At 38.0% G+C, this 26437-nt stretch overlaps 1 protein-coding gene and 1 long non-coding RNA gene across 3 annotated transcripts in view; one reads left to right on the top strand and one right to left on the bottom strand.

Annotated features, from left to right (window-relative positions):
• The window catches only part of LOC115619069 (cadherin-11-like), an 86132-nt gene that overhangs the window by 50452 nt on the left and 9243 nt on the right, over positions 1 to 26437 (top strand). Inside the window, exons 2-9 of one of the 2 annotated variants that reach the window (XM_030511090.1) lie at positions 4211 to 4341; positions 13199 to 13594; positions 14835 to 15129; positions 15760 to 15879; positions 17182 to 17349; positions 23213 to 23400; positions 24898 to 25151; positions 26132 to 26268. In XM_030511090.1, coding sequence (XP_030366950.1) covers positions 13370 to 13594; positions 14835 to 15129; positions 15760 to 15879; positions 17182 to 17349; positions 23213 to 23400; positions 24898 to 25151; positions 26132 to 26268 — 1387 coding nt within the window. In that variant the 5' untranslated portion in view covers positions 4211 to 4341; positions 13199 to 13369. Of the gene's footprint in view, positions 1 to 4210; positions 4342 to 13198; positions 13595 to 14834; positions 15130 to 15759; positions 15880 to 17181; positions 17350 to 23212; positions 23401 to 24897; positions 25152 to 26131; positions 26269 to 26437 lie in introns of those variants that run through there. The other variant, XM_030511091.1, reaches the window with a different exon arrangement.
• LOC115619071 lies at positions 986 to 26161 on the bottom strand. Its single transcript, XR_003994906.1, has 3 exons — positions 26151 to 26161; positions 17971 to 17978; positions 986 to 1192 (listed from the first exon to the last, which is right to left on the bottom strand). It is a non-coding gene; the product is annotated as an uncharacterized LOC115619071 (long non-coding RNA).

Below are 26437 nucleotides of genomic sequence, written 5' to 3' on the forward strand. Positions count from 1 at the left end.
TGTGCCTTTGTTCCTTTTAGAGATGATTCCAAGCTTAAGTGGTGTGTGGCAGGGTCAGACTACAAATTCATGGTTGAAACCATGGAAAGCTCACATATTCCTAAATCTTGGATTCTGTCTTGTGATTATGAGCTTAAACCCATGTTATTTTTTTTTAAATGCTGTTTGGCTTTTTTTTTTTATTTTCAAAGTATTCTTATTGCTTATCATGTGCGTTCCCATTATTTAATTTTCCCACTTGAATACCTGCTTAATATGCAGGTTAGAAATACCTCTGTGTTTTATAGGCTTTTAGTAATTAGACACGGGGAAAAAAAGCTATTCAGCCACTCAGCCCATTTGCCTGGGCTGTGTAAAAAAACATTGTTTCCATATTAGATTTGAATAAGTAGTTGATGATTGATAATTCAGTCAAGAAGTTTCAACTTCTTCAGGTTTTAATTCAGCCATACAGATTACTCTGGCACTTTGAATATGGTCAGTACTGTTTGCTTGAGCAATACTTTAGTAAGGTTTTTCCTTAGTAATTGTGTATGGTGTAAATTGTCTCTCCATAAGCACTTTTCTAGTAAATTGTAATCAAATAACTGTTTATGTGGAAACCTGATGCAATGGAATTCTGTGTTAGAAATTCTTTTTGAAGTTGCATATACATATATATTTGGAATATTTTGGTCTCTTTCATTTCTGTGGTAGCTGCTAAAATTTTCATTGGGCTTGAAAAAAAGTTGCAATAATCTGGCAGCTATTTCATTTCAGAAACTGATCCCTAATGCCTCTCAGTAACAGGGACCTAAACATATGTAGTTATAAATCCACAATTTAAATCCTTTTATGACTGTATTTTGTCTCTATTTCATTAATCTCTCAGATATGTTCCCAGGTTTATTTCTGTAATTGCTCTTCTGGAAATATTTAACTTTAAAAAGACATTGGACACAATTTTGCTTAAATCCGTGATCTTTGAAGATGGGGAAGTCCGATGTGTACCTCAAGGGGATTTAATTCTGGGGGAAAACAGCCAATGAACTCAATTATATGCTGTTACCTGCTAGATAACACTTCTACAGCACATCAGCTAGATGCCTATCTCCACCAGTCTGGGCTTTGAAAAGAAGAGATGTGCTATCATGATCATCAGCGGAGAATAAAGTCATAGGAAAAGCCAGCAGCAGCAGAACTGTTCTCAGGTCTTTAAAAAGACATTGGATACAATTTTGTTTAAATCTGTGATCTTTGAAGATTTCTAATATTTTGAATCTTTTTTAGTGAGTGTAATGTACCTAGGTCTTTTTTATAGAGACAAATGTGTATTCAGTGTAATTCCATGCAATCAGGAAAAGGAAAAATTAAGAGAGGAAAATAAATAGAGGTTTGGGGTTGTTTTGGGTTTCCTTGATGTAAATCTCATATTTTGCATGCTTCTTGAATTGTTTTAGTTTATTCATTTTGCTAAACAGACCACAAAGCTGTGAATATTTATTTAGTGCTGTTCCTAATTGTTTTTCTAATAGGGAATTATTTTGGCACAATGAAAGACATTTGTAAATGAAGCAGATAAAGCCCTTTGGCAGACAAGGAGTGTTTTGTTCAACACAGGAATTCTGTTGTCCACTGCTTTAGTTATCAAGTGCCTGGGGAGCCCAGGATTTATGATGATGTTACAATGGCCCTTTCAGAGCAAAGTCTAAGAAACTGTGAGATTCCGTTCCTCTGCTTTTCAGACTTTCAAATCTTTTTATCATGCAAGGACAATGCAGGATTCAGTTGCTGCTTAGGCCATTGGACTGCCCATTTAACATCAGGCATTGTGAAATAATTACCATAGTGACGATGGGTTTGTGTGGGTTTTTTTCCCCTCTAACTAGCAACATTTCAAAATTGTTCTAGTTGTCACTTTGTATAAACTGACTCTGAAGCCACGGCTTATTTAAAAAAAATCTTGCTAGGAGATTTGATGTAAAGTGTCACTGTTTTTCTTTTTGTAAAGGTTATAGAGTTAGTAGAACCTTACTATTGAAGCCATGTTTAGCTGCAGCAGAAAACAAGAAAATACAAAGATAATATGCAGCAAAAGTAGTATCTGATACCTACATATCAATTAATCAGCTAAACTATTTCTTGTGCTGTAATGATGGAAACATTCAGCAGTCCTGGATCATGTTTTTCTTGAAAATTGATATCTGGAGGAGTTTCTCATTGATTGATGTTAATATGAAGATGTATTTGCTTCAAATACTGATTAGTGCTTCAAAAATATTGATTAGTAATCTCTGATGTCTGTTTAAATGCAGTGTAACTGGAAAATGGAGCCTTGACAGTTAAATTATTATGTGCATGGGCACTTCACTGGTAGTGTATGCACAGGAAAAAGCTTAATAGTGAAGCAGGTCAGGTTGAGGACTGGTAGTATCTATTAATTATTTGCTGCTTTTAAAAGCAAAAGCAGATCTCAAAAAAAATAGACAATAGGGATATGTAAAAGGATATTTTGAGAAATACTTATTTAAGCAACTTCAAATGTCTTGGGCAAAAAGGAATCTTGAGCTGCAAAGTCATCTGTAAAGATGTTATCTGTAAAGATACTGAACAAATTATCAAAATGAGAAAGTTTATTCAGTTTTAGTCTTTTCATTCATATTATTTGTGAATTAGTTCAAAAGGGTCCTCTAGGAAAAAAAATGTATTTGCTTGCAAAATGAGCATATTTTAAAATGCCATATGTACTTCATAGCGAATTGCATAAATGTTGCATGTGTAGAGTATTTTTATAAACCAAATGCTTTGTATATTAGTACACTGGGTCATCACACAAAACATACCTCAGTTCATAGAGCTTACCTTAGAAAAATTCGCTTTCTAGGAATGTGTTTTTTTATTGAACATGTATCACAGATTTTTAAAACCATGAGTCAACATATCTGCAGTCACAACTGGCAATAGAAGCCACGTAACTTTTCTTCCTTTGATGGAGTGTGAAATATGTTTGTGTAAGATTGCAATATTGGATATGTAACATTCGGTCAATGTCTATTCATTTCTCTTCAATGCTTTTGCTAGCAACTTTGAAATTTGGGCTGTGCTGCTGAACTATTTTTTTGCAATTAAAACTTGATTGCTTTAATGGGGGTGAAAAGTGGGTATAAAATGGAGGATTGATATAAATGAGACAGCTTTAACAGTTAAATAATGCAGAAAATTACTGATTTGCATGTATCAACCCGAATTACAGAAGCTATTTTGCAATAATTCTTCCTATAAATTCTCAATTAAAAAATTTTAAAGTACTGGGTAATCTAGACTGATTTCCTTGGCTAGAATGAATCCTAGTCCTAAAATTCATTTAGTACCCATTTAAGAGTCTATCAAGGTATCAAATGAGCATCAGAAATACAGTGTCTACATCAGTACATAACAATAGATCATACTGAGCATTTCTTTTGCATTCAATCATATATTTTTTACTTGTGTGGCAGTGTCAGAAACACAGGATGATGAGGAACTACTCTATGAAACTGTGAGCATTCTTAACTTACTAATTTAAATTCAAGAAAAGACCTTATAAGAAATGATTCAGCACGTCTTTTTGTTTCTACAGCCTTTATAGAGTGTCTCAACTCACTATCCCATTTATGAATGTATTTTAACCACTGAAACAACTATACAGGCAGAAGCATCTCTTGCTCATTTTATTGTTTCAACTGTTTTATCCTAGGTATCTTTTCCCAACTGTAGTGGTAGTTTTACTTATTAAAATAATCTACTCCTTTCTCCACCATAATGGTAAAAATACTAATTTTCTAATATGCCTTTAGAGCACTTACTTAGAAAAGTTCAAAGCACATCTTGTTGGCTAATGGTATCTGTAGCTGTTACTTTTTTTCCATACAGTGTGTCTTGTATTGGATAATGTTCCCAGAACAGATTTTTCCATAGAACTCTGTTTTTTTCAGGAGGTAATGAAAAAGATGTGAAGGAATTTTGATATGGCCTCCAGCATTTTAGTTATGGGAACATTCTTGCAATAGTAAGTCTGTTAAGGTAAAAGGTATTTATTAATTTTTTTCTTGGAATTATAAGTATTGTTTAATTGCTAGTCTTTAAACACCCTTTAGGCTACTGTGATCATTTATAGGCTAGACTTTAGTTTTCTTTTATTATGGTACCAACACTGAATTGGATTTCAAATGCACTTTTTCATTCTTTGCAGCCAGAGCTGAAGTACTGGATGAGCGGCAGCAGAAACCTTACATCTGCATTGTCATCATAGTCTCATTAAGTGGCATTTCAAATGTGTGGAATATGCTACATAAATTGGCAACAAGTTTCCACTGGGTGAAGGTAAGTAGTACATCCAAGCGTATGATCTTCTGAGTGATGTCAGATATGCACAGCTAGTCTCTTGTTACTATAGTGTCTACAAGATTTGTACGATATAAGGAATATTTCTCCAATGACTAATCCCTCACCCGATGTGTGCTGTCTGCTGGTTTTTCTTCTACATCGTAGAGTTTATCCATTGGCCTTGATTGTCACTGTCCTGGGTTCAGTTGTAGCAATGATTTTTCTCCTTAGTAGCTGGTGCAGTGCTGTGTTTTCGACTTTAGCCTGAGAACAATGCTGATAACACACCAATGTTTTTAGTTGTTGCTAAGTAATGCTTACTCCAATCAAGGACTTTTCAGTCTCATGCTCTGCCAGTGAGGAGGGGCATGGGAAAATGGGAGAACTGATGCTGCAGGACACTGACCATCCTGCTGTAGAAAATGTGCTGTATGTAAGTGTATATTTAAGGGGGGTTTTATATATATGTGTATATATATACACACATGTATTTTAATTATTATTTTTTTTTGTTGGCCTCTATTTTTCTTCTATGAATATAAATTCTTCCTCCTGTACTTGCCTCATGTTAAGGTCATTCCATCCAAAAATTGTACAGCAGTTCTATCAGGTTGTTTTCCTCTTTCACAAGCTCATTTTTAAATTACACTTCACTGGTCTTCATTAGGGAGAACACTGGCTGTTATTGATTTGGAAGATAAAGCTTTATCTGATTGGCCGTGTGTTCAATCACACTCAAGTACTTTTATACTGTCCTGTTGGTTAAAAAGCACATTGGTGATCTAAGATGCAGATATATGCCACGGGCCCTGATTATTGCATTCTTAAGGTCAAGACTTGCCCTTAGCATCAGAGAAATGGTGGCAAATGGTATTTCTGTCTCCAAAACATATAATGCACTTCCAGAATACATCTAATTATAGCTGATGTATGTGCTTCAGCTATGAATAGCACTAATCTAATTAAACAAATGCCCATTTTGGCCAATTTCCCATGACCAGCTTTCTGTAGAACATGAGTTTCTGAAACCAGGGCTTTTATGTAAGAACAGCTATAGGTTCGAGGTATTTAAATTTTTCCTCTTCTGCATATCATGGTTCCAACCATAGCAAGGAACTATCTTAAAACTATTGTTGTTAATGGTTTCTATCAGCAGAATAAAAATGTTTTGTCACAATCATCTGTAATTAAAGATCAGAAATAGTGCCAATCCATAATCTCTGGTATGTATTGGTGTTTCACATGATCAGTTAGAAATATGTAATGAACAGGTTTAACTCAAAATGAATTATGTTCATGCAAAATATACTGAATCATTTGCCTTTTTTTGCAAATATATCATTTGCATGAAAACTAAATTTTAATTGCAAGCTGACAAGCCTGTCCTTTTTGTGCTATTTATATGCTTAGCACCTAATTACATCACCTTAGCACCTCTTGTTTTGGGTTTGTATCATAATATTGGGAATTGTATCTTAACCTTATAGCTTTGGAACACTGAAAATGCAGATAGTTCCTCTGGTTTGTGCTCAGAGCAGGTCAGACTGCACAGGAAGCCAAAGGGAAGGTTGTATCTAATGAAGGTGGCATTTTCTTTGTGTGTGTTTGTGTGTTTTTTAAATTAAATGGAAATATTCTATGGTGACTACTTATCACAAGACATCTCAAGATACTTATGCAAATATTGTTTGAATTATAATCTTGTGATTTAATGGATTGTAAATAATAATTTAAATTTGAAGTCTTGGTCCTTTCAACTGTAACTTACCATTAGGTATTTAAACAGTGATGGTCTCCTTTATTAGAGCTATTGATGCTGTATTATGAATGCATTTGAATATTCTGATGTTATCTGATGCTCTCTAGCCAAAATAGGTCTCTTCACAGACATCTTCTGACTATGCAAAAAATAATTATTGATTCAGTTTTTCATTCAGAAGATCTCAAATTTGCTTTTATGCTCTTGATGGAAGAAATTTGCACTACATTGGAACTGTTAAGCAAACTATCAAAAAGAACCTTACATGTGCATGGCTGAAGGATCTGAACTCTTCCCTGTGCAGTTCCAAGAAAACTGAGAAAAGAAGGCTCTTTGATTAGAAATTTAACTCTCACCTTTCTCTAGCAAATGTATTTGAAAAAGAGACTCTTAGTATTTCTCTAACTTGTCAAGTTTTATAAAGATAAGTGTTACAGAGAATCTAATTATGTGAACCTGTCATGGTTTAAGTCCAGCCAGTAACTCAGAACCACACAGCTGCTCTCTCACTCCCCCCAATTCTTCCTCCCCCTGCGCCCGGGGGGATGGGGAGGAGAATCGCAAGAATGTAAATCCCACAGGTTGAGACAAGAACAGTCCAGTACCTAAGGTATAATACAAAACCACTACTACTACCACCAATAATAATAATGATAAGGGAAATAACAAGGGGAGAGAATATAAAACTAAAAGGGGAAAAGGAAAAGAAAACAATAAACACAAGTGATGCACAATGCAATTGCTCACCACCTGCTGACCAATACCCAGCCTGACCCGAGCAGTGATCTGCCCCTCCAGGTAACTCCCCCCAGTTTATATACTGGGCATGACGTGTTGTGGTATGGAATACCCCTTTGGCTAGTTTGGGTCAGGTGTCCTGTCTGCTTCCTTCCATCTTCTTGTGACCCTCCTCACTGGCAGAGCATGAGACTGAAAAGTCCTTCATCAGAGTAAGCATTACTTAGCAACAACTAAAACATCGGTGTGTTATCAGCATTGTTCTCAGACTAAAGTTGAAAACACAGCAGTGCACCAGCTACTAAGAAGGAGAAAAATAAGTGTTACAGTCAAACCCAGGACTCTCTAAATGACAGTCACAATGGTTGCTAGACTTAAACTGCTGTCAGGGTGGTTTGCGTGTGCTCCTGAAGTGGCAGTCTTTTATCAGAAACTTTCCTACTTGAGGGAGACCAAATTGAAGGGGGGCAGGGGATCGAGTAGTCTAGTGGAATTATATTCAAAGTGGAAAAATGTTCCATAGAGGAACACACTGGTCCTATAAAGACCACGCAGGATGCTCTAATTGTTGGCATTTCAGCAGTACTGCTGAAACTGCCTCTAGAAATGAAGTTGCAAGTACAATATCACAGACTGAGTTTAGATTTCTGATTGCATGGAGGCTGTCAATCCTTCAGCAAGGTATTATAGATCAGAACAGAAATGGATTGCTTGTTGGAATTCTTTCTGGTTTGGTTTGGTTTGGTTTGGTAGCAGAATAGACTTGCCTGTAGTCATTAGTTTTTGATAGGTTTTCAGTTATCACTCTTTAATCCGGTCTTTCTGCCTCATTTTTGGCATAAACCAAATAGACCATCAGTCACAAGTGTTATTTAGCCATTCATAAATATAAGTTCTTAGAGAAAAAAAAATACTCAGGGTTGGCCATAGCATGTAAGTACAGCATCAGTAGTTGGAAGTAAGCTGACTTTATTTGTCATTTATTTCCTTCTTGGGAATTCATTTATAGCCACTTACATAAGAGCAAACTATTTTGAAACTAGCATGGACATAGGCTGCAGCTATATTGGCCCTTAAGTATACAGGAAATTATGAGAATCCCAGTTTGTCTGAGATGCACAAGAACACAATTGCTATTTAAAATAAACTCTACCAAGAGCCTAGTCATTACTTCAAATGACTCTATCAATCACCATGTTCTTTAATAAGACTACCTTTCTTACGCTAGTTGTTTTCCTGTAGAGTTTATGCTTAAAAACGGACAGCCTCTGTCACATTTATCTTAAGTGGATCTCCCTAGGGCATCAAGAAAATGTAAAACTGTTTACAGCCATTTTTCATTTCCCAAGCCTTTTAAAATCACTCTCTCTGGCTTTTTTCTATGTCATTCACTTCATAATGTACTAAGTTTTCTTCCTACTTTCTGTTGCTTTGTATGAGGTACACCAAATGGCAATTTCATTCTTCTTGAATGAGTACAAATTAAATCAAAGCCTGGTGAAAATACTTTCCTTCCATGATGATTTCAAAGGTGAATACTGAAGGATATATTACATCATATTAGTCAGGAGGCTATTTTTCCTTTTCTTTCCTGAAAAAAGACTTCTATTTTCAAAGAGCCATCATTTTACAGTTTTGTCTATGGTTTCCTAATACTGAGTCTCAAAGCTGCTACAGGAAAATATGGCTACATTTCAAAAACTATTCTTTAGAGCAGCTGGGGATTATTGGCTTTAAACCTCTCAGTAATCCAATACAGCGCTATAAAACATAATTTTAAAATGCAAAGGATTAAGACTTCCTTTCACAGGATTTCTACAGAACTCAGAATAGGATTCTACAAAATTTACTTAGCATTTTTAAGGGAACTATTGCTAAAGATGCAAATAGCCAGTTCTGTAATGATTTTATGTGTGTATTTAGTACATACAAATCTTGCCATGACCTAGAATCCCTCTGTAGTAGAATACCCCTAGAATCTTGGCTGTTTGCACACCATATATAAAGTTATATATATGCTTAGCTCTGCAGAACTGCAACCTCAGATTAAAACCTTTACAATTGCATCATGCTCCCATGCAAAACAGCAGAATATGAATTGGGGGAGTGTGAGGTTCTCACTATTCAGTGGAATAACTATGAGATTTTTTTTCCCAAGTATCTTTAAATATGAAAAATTTCCTTTTATGGACTAAATACTTTGTCTTATAAGACTAATTATGTTTTGTGAATGACACAAAAGACTATATCAATTTGCATTCAGATGAGGATTATTTGCTGTTTGCTCCAGTGAGACCTGAAATATGCTTCAACAAGAAGAGAGATTCAGTGTTTCAGAAGGGCTCACAGGGAGTTAATTGCTGGCAGTCTGTTTTAGAATTGGGAAAAATGAGATTTAACAGTTACATATACAGCATAAAAATGTTTTCCTGTATCAGAGATCAGAGCTCTTGTCATTTAAACAAAATGTTTTACATTAGACTACTGCATATTGGCCTTTAATGCTTGATTCCCAGTAGATACGTACATATATGACTAGTCTTATGGGGTTAGTCATATTCATAAAGTCAGTTTGCTGGGTATGGAGTCCTTTAGTTTTTAATTTTCCTATTTTGTATGTGATGAGTAAGGGCCATGGTCCTGGCACTTAGAGAGGGAACTCTGCTGCTGTGTGAATAGAGCTCTATGTCCTAATGCTGCCCTAGGAGAAGGGGTTCATCTGAGGAAGCAAAACTCCATCTCCAAATGGCATGATTTCCTGACTAAAAAGACATACATAAAGCCCTTAACTGCTGAGGTGCAGCTGAAAGTTTAAAAAGCTGATATCGTCTATCGTGGTTTAAGCCCAACTGGTAACTCAGAACCACACAGCCGCTCGCTCACTCCCCCCCTTCTCTCTCCCCCCACTCCCAGAGGGATGGGGAGGAGAATCAAAAGAACGTAACTCCCACAGGTTGAGATAAGAACAGTCCAGTAACTAAGGTGCCATACAAAACCACTACTACTACCACCAATGATAATAATGATTAGTGAAATAACAAGGGGAGAGGATAATTGCTCACCACCCGCCAACCAATACCCAGCCCGACCCGAGCAGTGATCTGGGCCTTCTGGGTAACTCCCCCCGGTTTATATACTGGGCATGACGTGCTGTGGTATGGAATACCCCTTTGGCTAGTTTGGGTCAGGTGTCCTGTCTCTGCTTCCTCCCAGCTTCCCATGCACCTCCTCACTGGCAGAGCATGAGACTGAGAAAATCCTTGGTCAGAGTAAAAATTACTTAGCAACAACTAAAACCGTTGGTGTTATCAGCGTTGTTCCCAGGCTGAAAGTCAAAAACACAGCACTGCACCGCACCAGCTACTAAGAAGGAGAAAAAAATGACTGCTACAGCTGAACCCAGGACATTGTCTCATTCTCCAGTTCAGTTTGTTCCATTTAAAGTAGACCTTGCAAATGATGATGTACCCGTGTTGACCCTTTCTCAGTTCTGCATATCATATAAGTAGCTCTATAAAGGATAAATCAGGCATACTCTAGTTCCAGTGGAAAAAATGTGATAATACTAATTCTAGTCTTGTCCAGATTTAGGGTACCTCAAATCTCACAGAAAGGTTGACATTTCTCAGGACTAAAGGATTTATTTTAAGAATTGGCTTTGCTATATGTGTCATGCAAACTAGATATGCTGTATAGCAGCAGATCTTGATACATTGTGTAATATTATTTCATGTAAATAAAATTAGATGCCTTCTTTTCCACAAGTAGGTCGTACAGTGAATCTAATAAAATCTATTCAATGATTGGTTTGATAATGTAGAACAGCTTAAAATCAAAAAGTAATTGAGAAAATTTAAATGTGGAAAGTACTGATTCTTGGTATTTTAACTTGTTTCATAAACAAAAGGGACTAGGCTATTCATTTACTTTTATGTACCATTTCCTTGAAATGGGTCAAGGAAGAGAACAAAGTTTTGTTAAACAGGGAAAAAATAAAAATAAAAAAAAATATTTAATTTTTAATTACACACTAAACTCAAACGCTAAGTTATGAAGATGTGTGAAACTTACTGGCTAGGGCTAAATAGCTTTCTGCAGCAAGAACTATTATCCTTCAAAAATATTTTCATATTAATTTATAGAAATTTCTTGAAAATACTTAGGCATCAGGTATTTGAATACAGCAATCTACAAGGGGATAAAAATACATGCCAGACTGAACTCCTGCATTCTCACTGCTATGCATACATTCACCAATGCACATGAGTAATGAAACAGTTGTGCACAGAACTATTTCACATCCGTCAATTCACGTATTTTATTAAAAACTCCTAGTTAAATTCATTGTATGCCCTAAAGATTAACCAGTATGGGCTCAGTGGGACTCGACTGATTATTTGATCTGGAAATCTTTTTCCTACCTTCTTTCCATGTGAACTGCTCATTTTTCATGACCCCAATTACAGTATTCTAAGAAGAAAGAGACTGTTAGCTAACCACTGAAGTTAAACCATGGAGTATGAGCCCTGAGGCTGCTCAGAACAGCCCTATCACAAAAGCAGAAAAATGCCCCAAGTTCTTGTTAGCTTTTTTGTGTCTGATCACATGGAGGAGAGGCCCCTGCAAAGCTGGGTGCATTGCCTGGCCACAGCAGGTTCCTCCCTCCCTCCATGGGGATCAGCCATCTTTACCCACCACTCCATCCTTATGCCCTAAACTCAGGCATTACTTAGCAACAACTAAAAACATTGGTGTGTTATCAGCATTGCTATCAGACTAAAGTTGAAAACGCAGCACTGCACCAGCTCCTAAGAAGGAAAAAAATAACTGTTATAGCTGAACCCAGGACAGACTTTCATTTAATTCATTATGCTGGAGCCATTTTGGTGTTGTAATTGAGGCGATTTAAGTTTTCAATAAAATAAAGATAAAAACTTATCTTTTTTGAGGAAATAAACCCAAATATTTAATTCCTTATTTATGAATTACTTATAAAGCACTGTCTGCCAATGTTGGGTATGTATTTTTACGTAACTGTGCAAAGGGACATGGATGGGAGGACATGGATGGGAGGACATGACTGCTCAGGATTTGAGAAAGACATCCCAAGATGAGTGGGTTTGGAACTAGTGAGATGTTTCTCTGTTGCTGCAGTTATAGAATGTGATATAGGTTCAAGCTTTTCCCTATATTCACATTTTATCTCCTACAAATACTATGTGTAATATCTCCTTATTTCTCATTAAAAATAAATAATTCTGTTTTAAAGAAGATTGTAGCATATATTTATACGTATGCCTGTATGAATATAACATTGAGGTCTCATTAGTATCTTGCAGAAGAGTGAATTACACTGATAGCTGAAACAAACATTGTAGGGACCTTGTAAAAATTGGCTGTTCTATAAAGATTGAAGGAGAATATATTGGAAACCCCAGGGATAAGTCAAAGTGGCCTTTATGATGGATTGTTAGCTGCTGGAGGTATAGACCTTGGTTCAGGTTTCACTGTATTATGCAATTTCTGATTCAAATATTAATTCTGACCTAGTGTTTTAAGAATTATTAGAAAGTAAGAAATCTATATAATTCTGGTAATTAAAATCACAGGAAAAATAAGAATAAATAGGCAAATCAATTGTTATATCATCAGAAGTATGTGATTGTTTTTACTGGTTTGTGGCACTTATTGTCACCAGTCCAAAGACAGCAGAATTGGCAATCAATGCTGCTTCTCTGTGTTGATGACTTGATCCTCAGAGGGAGGTAGAAGGGCTATTTCAAGGATCTAAATCAAAAATGCAGGTCCTCCAAGTTCTGTCAGCCACTACTCCTGCCTAGAAAACATTGGTAGTTATTTTCAGCATGAAAATCTGTTGGACATCAAAAGGCCTTTCTCCAGGCATGTGTAGAAATATTCCATTCTTGATAAGCAAATATCTTGTTGTCTATCTTATATCTAAACCTACGGCTTAACAGCTTATATCTAAATCTTGTATCTAAGCTCCAAAGAGGGCTTAGATATAAATTAGGTATTTCTACAGTTACCTTGCATCTTGGGCTAAATCCATTTGGAAGGATCATAAGAGAATATGATTCTCTATCTTTCAACTTCCAAATGAGTCAGGAGCAGCAAGTCAGGAGATTTTGCAATGTGGCAGTTACATGTAACATGTACGTGTAACAAACCAACAAATATGTTCATTATTCAGTATGTCATAATTATTAATATATTTTAATCTTCTCATCTTGAAATTTCTTAAAGTAGTTCTAGTTTTACTTTGCTTAATAAAAAAATTACTGCACTTCAAAGACATAAAAGAGATGACAATATCTTCTCCATTTTACTTTCTTTCAGGATTTAAGTTGGGAAGCTGCAGAACATTAAAGAAGTGATGTGCTTAATGTGTGGTGGCATCCTATGTGCACAACATTTTATCTGAAACTTTTCAGTAGCCCCAAACTTTTTGACTTCCAAGGTGGAAGAGGTAGATTCTTGGATATTCCTGTGCCTACAAAATAACCAAAAATGAAAGAGGACAATTGTTTACAGGCCACTCTTATCTTCCTGGGCATGTTCTATTACAGCCATGCCATAACTACAGAAAAACTGAACCATGCAAGGCCATCACTTCATGGTCACCATGAAAAAGGAAAAGGACAAGTTCTGCATCGTTCAAAAAGAGGCTGGGTGTGGAATCAGTTCTTTGTTATAGAAGAGTATACGGGACCAGATCCTGTACTAGTAGGAAGGGTAAGAAAGAGTTTCTTTTTCATTCATCAATTAACATTCTTAATTTATATTATTTTGTGAGTTGCTTTTTTCTTGCTGTTACTTTTCTGTTGTATTAGTTGCTTCTTCAGCAGCTACTTATTCACCTAGAATTCAGGTGATAAGCAAAATACTACTGAAGCAAATACAAATTTTCCATTGACCTCAGCAGTCTTTGAATGAAGGTGTACAAGCTGTTATTTAACACAACAGCAAGAACCACAGCAACCACTTGAGCAACAATATGTCTTGAGACTATATGGTATCATTATTGGGTCTTTAAAAATAATAATGTCTAACCCAGCATCTCAGTGAAAGTGTACTGCTCAATAGGTATCTCTTAATCTTTTAATTTTCAAGTTATCAGTAAATTTAAATATATGAGGGGTAGGTATATAAGGAGATATATCTGTGTGCACATGTGTATGTACACACATCCTGGACTAATTTTTTATTCTGTTACTGTCTAACACTAACAGAATATAAATACATAAATAAAACAGTATATTTGCCAGTTTATAAATGGTCAGCAGAACTGTGTCGACTTAATCCCAGCACAAAAATAGTGGAGAACAGGATCAGTGACAGCAAATACAATTCTGGGTATTCTGGTTTAAAAGATGGTTAAGTGTTGTGCAATTTGTAGATGTCAATATAAAATCAATAAATCTGTAATTTGGCTCTATGTTTCCCCCATTCATCAAACTGAAGTGTGCGTTGGTTGTGAAAGTAAGAATATTTAGTAAGCATTTGTTACTTCTTTTATATTAAAGTGGTGGTAATTAAAAACTAGTTGGTAATCACTGATTGGCTCATTCATTACATCCCATTTGTCACTTAACACCTTTTTACATGCAACCTAGTAGAATATGATTATGAAGTGTACAAATTGTTTGTAAAAATTACTCTTCCTTCCAACTCCTTTTGAATAAAGAACCTGTTATAACTATCTATCTTCTCATGTATTCTCTTCCTTAAATCTTCAAGCTTGGGTCTCAGTAGCACCCCAGGTGTGGTAGCAGCATGCAGGTTTGTGCAGGCAGCTTCTCTGAATGCAGGACAGATGTGTTCACAGCATGTGCCTGAGTATGGATTATTGCTTGACATAAGGCAAGATTTTTGAAAGCTATGAAATGATAGTAATATCATAAACTTTTTTTCATAAACACATACACAAAATGTATGCCATCTTGTTAAGGTATATCTGTTTCTCATTTTGTAGCTTCATTCAGATATTGATTCTGGAAATGGAAACATTAAATACATTCTCTCAGGTGAAGGAGCAGGAATCATTTTCGTTATTGATGACAAATCAGGGAACATCCATGCAACAAAAACACTGGACCGGGAGGAGAGAGCTCAGTACACTCTCATGGCACAAGCTGTAGACAGGAACACTAACAGACCTTTAGAACCACCTTCTGAATTCATTGTTAAAGTTCAAGATATAAATGACAACCCGCCTGAGTTTCTTCATGAAAACTACCATGCAAATGTGCCAGAGAGATCAAATGTAGGTAAGTACTCCTAAATGCACTTCAGTGGGCTTCTTGTGCCCCTCCTCACTGGCAGAGCATGAGACTGAAAAGTCCTTGATCAGAGTAAACATTACTTAGTAACAACTAAAAACATTGGTGTATCATCAGCATTGTTCTCAGACTAAAGTCAAAAACACAACACTGCACCAGCTACTAAGAAGGAGAAAAATGACAGTTGCAGCTGAACTGAGGACATACAATTATAAAATAATTATATATAATTAAATAATATTATTAATTAATTAATAATATAATTAACTATTATAATTAATTAATAATATAATTACTATATATTTCTCTAATATATTATATTCTAGTTCTCTAATTATAAAGCTGAAACATAGCACTGCAACCAGCTACTAAGAAGGAGAAAAATAACTGTTACAACTGAACCCAGGACAACATCACAGCTGGTGACAAATCTTTTTGGGTCATATAAGTCTATTTTGTCATATATAAATTGCCAAGTAAATTTTTTTCATTTAGCAAACCTGGAAATAAAAAAGTTAAGAAATAATTATGCTGTATGACTGAAAGCATCTCTGCATGGTTCTTACAGACATGTTTTCTTTAGACTGTATTGCTTCTGTGTTTGCTCTCCATTTTTAGGTACGTCAGTTATTCAAGTAACAGCTTCAGATGCTGATGATCCTACCTATGGGAACAGTGCCAAATTGGTTTACAGTATTCTTGAAGGTCAGCCATACTTCTCTGTGGAAGCTCAAACAGGTATTATTGAGCAGTTTGTTTGAGTAGGACCTCATAAATGGAACACATTAAATGTAGAACTAAATATATTGACTGAAGCAGCGCAGTTGGATATATCTACTGATGTGTTTGAGGAAAGCTTCCTTCATTCTTTCTTGATTCTAGCTAAGCTCTTTTGCAGGTTGGTGCCCTGGCATTTGGTAGATCTTCTGGGTACACTACACTAGTGTCGTGACCCAAAAGGAGTCGTTTAGGATGACCTCCCTCCCCTTGGGACCAGCGACCAAGTTCGTGATACCCTTGTACTGAATTAAGGTGAAATGACACCAACCAACCAGTTTTATGATTTATTAATACAAAATACAAGGCATGCAGTTAGATATAACTCAACAATGATTGCTTTAACTGGATCAGCAAGTCCTGTGCCAAGCATTTTTACTTAAATCTAGTCAATATTCAATGAAAAAGAGAGAAGAGAGAGAGAGAAAGAAAGGGAGAGAAAGAGAGAAGACAAGAATTATCACCACCCGTGGATCCAGCGACGTCTTGTTGGTCTTCCTCACCCAGGGTATTGTCAGTGGTGGGAGCTCTCCCTCTGACCTGAGCCCTGCACTTTTATGTTCATATTCTTTTGGGGTGTTATCCATAATTTGCATACAAAGGGTAGAGAGGCATTGCTATGATAATGATGTGCATAGTTTAGTGAGCACTTGCGCAGTTCCGAAGCTGGGGTTCCCTTGAGGGTCCTCCAGGTCTGCTTGTCCCTCATGTCATGGTGTCTGCTTTTTGACTCCATCCTCTGAGTCAGCTCATCCTTGAGTCATCCTTTTACATTCCTGTGGAGGCTTATCAGCTTCGAACAAAGGGGTCAGAACAATCCTATCTTTGCAGTATCGATAGCCGACATCCTTGTTATTTGCTTCATTTAAGCTCAAGGCCTCCCATGGTCAAATGCAAATGGTGCCTGAGACAAGCTCAGTTTCCTGTCTCTGACTCACACTATGGAATGTAAGTAGTGTTTGAGACTGTACAGGTTCTCACAATTAGAAAGAAGATACTATTTCTTTTGTGGTATGATATGGTTGGATAGAAATGGCAGTTTATGTGCTGAACTGTACTTCTCCAGGGTTGTTCTGTGTTCAACTGTGTTGAATGTTTGGGCCACTTCCCTTGCATGATGCACAGTGTAGGGAAAACAGAATCTGCACCATCACTGCAAGTGTTGCTGTATTTAATGCAAGATATAAATGCAGTATCCATTTTTTGGTGATGTGAACCTGTGAATATTTCTATGTATGTGCCGTATTTTCTTTGCATTTATAGGAATTATCAGAACTGCCCTTCCGAATATGGACAGAGAAGCTAAGGAAGAGTATCACATTGTCATACAGGCAAAAGATATGGGAGGACACATGGGAGGCCTCTCAGGGACAACCAAAGTGACAATTACACTTACAGATGTCAATGACAACCCACCAAAGTTCCCACAGAGTAAGTAACAACAATATCCTTACTCACATTTACTATTAGTATCTATATATGTATAGTATCAGGCATACTCAAAATTTCGAAAAGCAGTAACTGATGGATTTTCACAGCACACGTGAATAGATAAATATTATTTACACATTTTTGCTAGTAACATATACAGCTTTAGTATCTGGATTATTTGCTTTCTGTTGCAAAGTGAGACATTTTTGCTTTTCTTGGCTCTTGATGAAAGTGTTACACAATCTATTAACAGCTTCTGATTATGCCCTTTCAGGTCTTTGACAGATCTTCAAGTGAGTGAGCATCATTTTTTATTTCACATAGCCTTCCATTTTAAGTGTTGATGCTTCATCCTTCACTTCTATAAACACTTTCAGTGAATGGTGAATGTCCGTAAGGATAAAAGTTAAGACTGGATACTCAAGACTTATAGAATCATAGAATCATAGAATCGTAAGGGTTGGAAAGGACCTTAAGATCATCTAGTTCCAACCCCCCTGCCATGGGCAGGGACACCTTGCCCTAAACCATGTGGCTCAAGGCTCTGTCCAACCTGGCCTTGAACACCGCCAGGGATGGAGCATCCACAACCTCCCTGGGCAACCCATTCCAGTGCTTCACCACCCTCACTGTAAAGAACTTCTTCCTTATATCTAATCTAAACTTCCCCTGTTTAAGTTTGAATCCATTACCCCTTGTCCTACCACTACAGTCCCTAAGGAAGAGTCCCTCCCCAGCATCCTTGTAGACCCCCTTCAGGTATTGGAAGGCTGCTATGAGGTCACCACGCAGCCTTCTCTTCTCCAGGCTGAACAGCCCCAACTCTCTCAGCCTGTCTTCATACGGGAGGTGCTCCAGCCCTCTTATCATCCTCGTGGCCCTCCTCTGGACTCGCTCCAACAGCTCCATGTCCTTTTTATGTTGAGGACACCAGAACTGTACGCAGTACTCCAAGTGGGGTCTCACGAGAGCAGAGTAGAGGGGCAGGATCACCTCCTTCGACCTGCTGGTCACGCTTCTTTTGATGCAGCCCAGGATACGGTTGGCTTTCTGGGCTGCAAGCGCACACTGCCGGCTCATGTTAAGCTTTTCGTCAACCAACACCCCCAAGTCCTTTTCTGCAGGGCTGCTCTGAATCTCTTCTCTGCCCAGCCTGTAGCAGTGCCTGGGGTTGCCCCGACCCAGGTGTAGGACCTTGCACTTGGCTTGGTTAAACTTCATAAGGTTGGCATCGGCCCACCTCACAAGCGTGTCAAGGTCCCTCTGGATGGCATCCCTTCCCTCCAGCATATCAACCGAACCACACAGCTTGGTGTCATCGGCAAACTTGCTGAGGGTGCACTCAATCCCACTGTCCATGTCACCGACAAAGATGTTGAACAGGACCGGTCCCAACACCGATCCCTGAGGGACACCACTCGTTACAGGTTTCCAACTGGACGTCGAGCCATTTACCACAACTCTTTGCGTGCGGCCATCGAGCCAGTTTTTTATCCACCGAGTGGTCCATCTATCAAATTGATGTCTCTCCAATTTAGAGACAAGGATGTCATGTGGGACAGTGTCGAATGCTTTGCACAAGTCCAGGTAGATGACATCAACTGCTCTGCCCCGTCCATCAGTTCCGTGGCTCCATCATAGAAGGCCACCAAATTGGTCAGGCAGGATTTCCCCTTAGTGAAGCCATGTTGGCTGTCACCAACCACCTCATTGTTTTTCATGTGCCTTAGCATGTTTTCCAGGAGAAACTGTTCCAAGATTTTGCCAGGCACAGAGGTGAGGCTGACTGGTCTGTAGTTCCCCGGGTCTTCCACCTTCCCCTTCTTGAAAATGGGGGTTATATTACCCTTCTTCCAGTCATCGGGAACTTCACCTGACTGCCAGGATTTTTCGAATATGATGGACAGTGGCTTAGCAACTTCATTCGCCAGCTCCTTCAGGACCCGTGGATGGATTTCATCAGGTCCCATGGACTTGTGCACGTTCAGGTTCTTAAGATGGTCTCGAACCTGATCCTCTCCTACAGTGGGCCTAAGGTCTTCGTTCTCACAGTCCCTGCATTTGCTTTCCAAGACTTGGGTTGTGTGGTCAGAGCATTTGCTGGTGAAGACTGAGGCAAAGAAGTCATTAAGAACCTCAGCCTTCTCCAAAGCCATGGTAGCCAGTTCTCCTGATCGCTTCCGGAGAGGGCCCACGTTGTCCCTAGTCTGTCTTTTATTTGCTACGTATCTATAGAATCCTTTCCTGTTATCTTTTACATCCCTTGCCAAACTTAATTCTAGCTGGGCCTTAGCTTTCCTAACCTGGTCCCTAGCTTCTCGGGCAATGCTCCTATATTCTTCCCAGGCCGCCTGTCCTTGCTTCCACCTTCTATAAGCTTCTTTTTTCCCTCTAAGTTTCCTCAGCAGCTCCTTGTCCATCCATGGAGGTCTCCTGGCCCTCCTGCTGCACTTTCTTCTAGTCGGGATGCAACACTCTTGAGCACATAGCAGGTGATCCTTGAATATCAACCAGCAGTCTTGGGCCCCCCTGCCCTCTAGGACTGTATCCCATGAAACCTTACTAAGGAGGTTCCTGAAGAGGCCAAAGTCTGCTTTCTTGAAGTCCAGGGCAGTGAGCTTGCTGCACGCTCTTCTCACCGTCCTGAGGATCTCAAACTCAACCATCTCATGATCACTAGAGCCAAGGCTGCCCTGGAGCGTTACATTTCCAACCAGTCCCTCCCTGTTGGTGAGCACAAGGTCCAGCATGGCACCTCTCCTCGTCGGCTCCTCTACTGCTTGAAAGAGGAAGTTGTCTTCCACACAATTAAGGAACCTCCTGGATTGCTTGTGCCGGGCCGTACCGTCCCTCCAACAGATGTCAGGATGGTTGAAGTCCCCCATGAGGACCAGGGCCTGCGAGCGTGAGGCTGCTCCTATCTGTCTGTAGAGCGCTTCATCCACAGAGTCCTCTTGATCAGGCGGCCTGTAACAGATCCCCACCGTAATATATTTACCATGGCAATACAAACTAAATTTAGTACAATTGCATTTTTAAATTGATATTTGAAGTGTATTGCTGGTGGTCAAATAAAGCTATTTTTTTATACCTGTGGTATTTATTTTTCACATATAAAATTAATCAGGGTTGACTAACTGTCAGGGTCTGATTGGAGAAAACCCCAGTGTTGGACCCTGTTTCGTTCGTGATCCCAAGAGTGAAATTAAGATTCAAACGAGGTCAAGTACCGTAATTGATCAATTGGTTTATTACAAAAAGACAATTATTATAAAAAAGGGAAATTATTGTAATAAAGGGGATAGCGATAGGACAGATTGGAAAAAGGATGGAAATGAAGCAAGGATTCGGGGTGCAGAGAGAGAGAGAGAGAGATAGTCACCACCGTGGACCCAGCAGGATCCGTCGTCATCATCATCGGTGGTAGGAGTTCTTCAGGATTCATAGTCAGTATCGGAGCAGAGTGTCCCCCAAGAGTCCGTAGTAGTTGTTGGAGGTGGGTGTCCTTCTGGAATTGTCCCCTTGAAGATACCCCTGGAGGTGTCCTGATGGAGTTGCCCTCATGGCCATGTCATGGAGGGTGTCCCTCAGGGTCCTTAGTAGTCATTGGTGGAGAGTGTCCTCATGGAGGTGTCCTCCTGGAGTCATCCTCAAGGCAATGGCTTCCTTTTGTGATTACCTCTTTCCCCTTTTATAATGAGTTGGGGGGAGTACCTCTGTTCTTCATGTCATGTATGGTTCCTGGTGGACCTGTTTCCCTGGTCTTGCAGCCAGCTCTTCAACTGCACCTGTCTACAGCAATTCTTGGGATAATTGGGCAGCAAGTCCTCACACCAATCCTGGAGGTAATGGATGGAAGAGTCTTAGCTCTTTCCCACTCATCCCTCAGGCAATGGAGGGTGGAGTCCCATTTCAGCTCCTCATACCCTTCTCCCAGGCAATGGATATTGGAGTCTTAACTCCTCCCACCCATCTCTGAGACAAAAGATAGGTGGAATTCCATCTCAGCTTCTCATACCAATCTTTGAGACAATGGATTGGTGGAATTCCATCTCAGCTTCTCATACCGATCTTTGAGACAATGGACAGTGGAGTCTGATTTCAGATCAGTCTCTCACACTAACAGATTCAGTCTTTGCAGTTGGGTGGAGGTACATTAATGGACCCACATATCTGTTCTGCATCTCATCTTCGCATGGGTTTAGGTTTTTTTGGAGTGCAGTGTATGCACCATCCCAGCCCACCCTGGTTCTCTTCTGAGCAACCATTATGACACTGATACATTCTGGACATGACCGTCTCTCATGACAACAGCTCTTCTTCCAGTGTTGCAGCTTCTTGGACTCTCATGCAAGTGTTTAAATGACATAGCCAATACCTATATGTAAAAATCCATGTCAGTATTTTCTACCATTCTAATAGGAAAGTATGAAAATGTCAGGTTTTACATAACTCACAAACATACCTTTTCACTCCAAATCATAGCCTGGGATCCCAGTACATGGTATTTTGTTGAGTAACTCCACCAAATTATGGATTTTTCTCTACAAATTCAAGACATTTTACTGAGTGTTTTGGGAGAATATTTAAAATTATCAGAAATGATCACAGTTACTCTACTTAATCACGCACACTCAACTTATAACCTTAATTTGGAATGCTTTGTACCTCAAAGCCAGGATTTGACCTGTTTATATAAACATCCAAGTGATTGACCTTTTTATTCTTCTTTTTCCCTTTTTTTTTTTTATTATTTTATTTTTTGTTCATTGCTCAAACCCTTAATAAGTTACGTGCTTAAATTTTGAGTTCTTTGTGACTGGAGTTAATGACCTATTTCTATGATATGTGCCAACTGTTTTTGTGGGTAATGAGTGAAGTCTCTGCCTGGTGTAAGTCTTCTGATGTTCCTAGGGTGCTCATGTAGCAACAAAGAGCAATTATGAAGAAGGGGATAAATTAGATTATTTTATTTTCTCATGCTTCTATTTTTTCCAATTTATTAATGCTGATGAAGTGGCAGAAAATGCTGACATAGATCTGTACATTTAGGATCAGGTTGTGTTATCTGAACTCTGGAGTGGGTTGGGAAGGTCCTAGAATCAATGCTGCCTAAAGGACAACTGTTGGAGAAAGATTTATCCAGGAACACTATTGTTCTCCTCTAGTGTCCCTGAATACACAAGGAAAAACCTGTATGGCAACACATCTGTGGGATGCCTAAGGATGGTTTTCCTATTAGAGTTTGATGAGGGAAAGCCATTTTTTGTTTGGTATGGAATCCCATACAAATTGGTGTGTATTCTCTGTTGTGTTAAATTTTAATAATCATCGCTACTGTATTTTCACACTCCAAATTACAGCCATAGAAAGCAGCAGATTTATTTTCTAGCTAGCACGGCAGAGAGGTCTTATCCAATTCACTGTATATAATTTGTGGCTGCTGAATGAATGAGCAGAAATGCTCCTGGACTCTACAGAATATAAGGTCATACCATGAGTCATATGAAAGAGAATTTTTCTTCCATTTTTGTAATAACATTTCTGATATGAATGATAACCTTGATGTCCCAATTTCTGCATTCTGAATGATTGATTGTCTTTTTAACCCCACCCTGAACAGAGATACACAGATGTTGTGCAAAACAACAGTGAGGAAGTAGTTATATAGATTATTAGTGAATTTTAAGATTTCACAGATGGCTTGCTTCTCAGAGCTCTTTATAGCATAGCATTCCCTCAGTGGATTTGAAAATGTAAAAGAACTACTATGTTTATTTGGAGCTTGCAAGTTAAATGAGTAAATATACAACTGGAGAGCAGACTGCATGCCTAAGGCAAATGCCTTTTTTTATTCCACCAGGTGTGTACCAGATGTCAGTGTCAGAAGCAGCTGTCCCAGGAGAGGAAGTAGGAAGAGTGAAGGCCAAAGATCCAGATATTGGGGAAAATAGCTTGGTATCTTACAGCATTATTGATGGAGATGGCATGGATATGTTTGAAATTACAACAGATTATGAGACTCAGGAAGGTGTTGCAAAGCTTAAGAAGGTGAGTAATACCTACTAATGTGTAGTATTCTTTGGTGCTAACAGAATATTTGGTAATAATAGATTGCCACCTAAGCTAAAATATTGGTAAATGCAATTTCACTTAATTTGTTTCTAAAGCTGTAATTAACTCTTAATATTCCATTTCCCCATTAGCTGAATTGGAATGGAAGAAAATAACCCAGTAGAGTTACATAAATACTGCACAGTAGTTTAGTTGCACAAAATAAATGAATTCATAATAAAAAGTCACAGTAAAATATAATGTCATCAGCTTCATTATTAATGACGTTTTGCCTAGTGCTGATAAGTAGCAGACATTCACTGTTGCTTTATGTTCAGTCTGAATAGCCTCATGCCCTGTAGTTTGAATTCTTCAGCTGTGCATTGTCCACAATATTGTTCTGAAGGAGTCACAGGCTATGCAAAAAGCAGCAAGAATATTGAGGTGATTTCACATACAATCCATCAGCGTGATCTTTAAAAGTGTTATTAAATGAGTTTTCAACTACAAATTATAAATTTTATTATTTGAGCATTATTATTTTGCCCTTTGTATATTTATAGCTATTAATCTTTCTTGGAGATAATCAAAACTCAAAGGAGAAGGCCTGGGCAACTTAACTTCAAAGTTAGCCCTGCCCTGCACATCAGGGCAGCCTCTCAGGAAGAGACGCAGAGGTCTCCTCTGGTCAAAACTATGCTGTATTTCATTTACTGCATCTGTTCTAGAGGTGGGAGTGTATTGTATTTTTTTGTGTATTTTAACACATGGGCGAACTGTCACACCATTCAGTCTATGGGTTAGCATACTTTGTGAATTGTGGTTGGCACCTGCATGACCATTTTGAGGCTACCAATACTGCAACACTGCAGCCATTTCATGTCAATGACAATGCAGATATGCTGTGACTTTGATCAGGCTCCCAAAAGGACTTAGATCATGGGGTGTTATTTACCTCCCCTTTATAAAGTTCTATGAGATCTATGGATGGAAAGAACTACAGAATTGAAAGCACTGCAAACCATCTTATTTCCCCTACTACTTAAATTTAACTTGTCTGTGTCCTATCTCCTGGTGCACCTAGTAGCAATTCAAGCCACATTCATATCCCTAAAGAAGTGCTTGTCAGCTTGGGATAGACCAAGCCTGGCATTTTGTGGAAACCCCTTTCCTATCCATCACCCTTGTGCTACCTGGAAAGTTGCATGAAGAAAAGGTTAATTTTCCCAGCAAAGATGATTTTCTGAGTGATACAGCAGTCAAAGAGCAAGACAAGGACTATGTCATGATATTTTGAGTGCCTTCCTATGCTGCTCCATACATAGAATGTAGCTCCTTCCATTTGAGTCTTTATGCTTTTACACACATTTCAGTCCAAGCTTGTTGACAGATGCTTACATTTGTTTTATATCACTGAATACTAGGGGACTACTTACTGCTTTTACACTCTAGTTTTCCTGACTGTGCAATGCATTATTGTCTTGTTTCTTGCAGGTCTTGGATTTTGAAACCAAAAAGTCCTACAGTCTGAAGGTAGAGGCAGCCAATGTACATATTGATCCTAAGTTCATCAGCAATGGACCATTCAAGGACACAGTAACAGTGAAGATATCAGTGGAAGATGCTGATGAGCTACCTGTGTTTTTAAAGCCAAGTTATATTTTTGAAGTACAAGAAAATGCAGCATCAGGTACCGTGGTTGGAAAAGTACATGCCAAAGACCCTGATGCTGCAAACAGTGCTATAAGGTATGCTTCATTAGGGCAGGCTGTTTCTTTCTAAGCATTAGATTTTAGAATTGTTATGCAAGTTATTAAGATAATGTGATAGATCTAGCACAGTAATATTCTAAATTCACCCAGAATAACTTTAACTGTACAGCATTGTTTTTATGTCTTGTTCCATAAGCTACCAGTTTCTCAAAGCCTATATCACTAAGAAAGCATACCATAGCTATGTCTAACTAAAATGTACTTGCCATCTGCACTAGACTCTATTCTAAATTATATTTTCCATAAATATCCTGTGCTGTTATAACAGCATGTTTTTTTCTCAAAATATAGAAGTCTACACAGTAGATTAGAGATTATGTTGGCTAAGTGCTAAGTGTTAATGACAAGCACATACACAAACTTTCTGCAGTTACATTGAGTAGCCTTCTATTAATTTATTTTTGTTTGTCATGTTCTCAGTGTAAATTTAAGTATGAAACTTTGTTTTGTGGGTATAGTTAACATTTCAAAGAATTGCAAAGTAAAGATACAAAACTCAGAGATGTATAAAGCCATACAAATGTGTAGATAATGGATAATATTTAGTAATCAGGTATGATTGATTAACATTCTGAGTAATCCGAAGATGAGAAGACTTTAAAGATCTTCATGATTAATATGAAACAGAAGAAAATATAAATATCTCAGTAGATATGTTTATCATGTTTTATAAGAGAAGAAAATAAAGACTATTTGGGGGCTTTTATATAGACACTTTAAAGAACAATAGTTTTCACTCACTACAAACATTCTGATGTAATATTTTTTCTAAATGTAAAAACCAACCAGGTGACTCTCCTTTTAAAAGAAGAATGCATATCATCCCTTTGACAATGATATTAAGGGTAACAATAAGTGCATTACTTACATTTTTTAAAAACATAAAAATGAACAAATTTGGATGCATGAAAATAGTAAATCCTTCTTTTATCTAATTACTGACTTGCAATTTTCAGATATTCAATTGATCATCACACTGACCTTGAAAGATGCTTTATTATTAATGCAGAAGATGGCAATATCAAGACAATAAAAGCTTTGGATAGGGAAGAAATTGCTTGGCATAATATCTCTGTCTTTGCAGTTGAAGTCCGTAAGTATTTCACTGAGGTATTTTATAATCAGTGGTATAAATTCTGTAGTCTTCTAATTGTCTCAGTTTGATAAGCTGCAATAAATCCCAGTAGAAATACTTTAGCCTATTTCATTTTTACCTGGATACAGCTGGGGTTTTGTTTGCTTTGAGGGGTTTTCTTGCTTTG

The sequence above is a fragment of the Strigops habroptila genome, chromosome W, assembly GCF_004027225.2.
Source record: "Strigops habroptila isolate Jane chromosome W, bStrHab1.2.pri, whole genome shotgun sequence".
In the NCBI taxonomy this organism is placed as follows: domain Eukaryota; kingdom Metazoa; phylum Chordata; class Aves; order Psittaciformes; family Psittacidae; genus Strigops; species Strigops habroptila.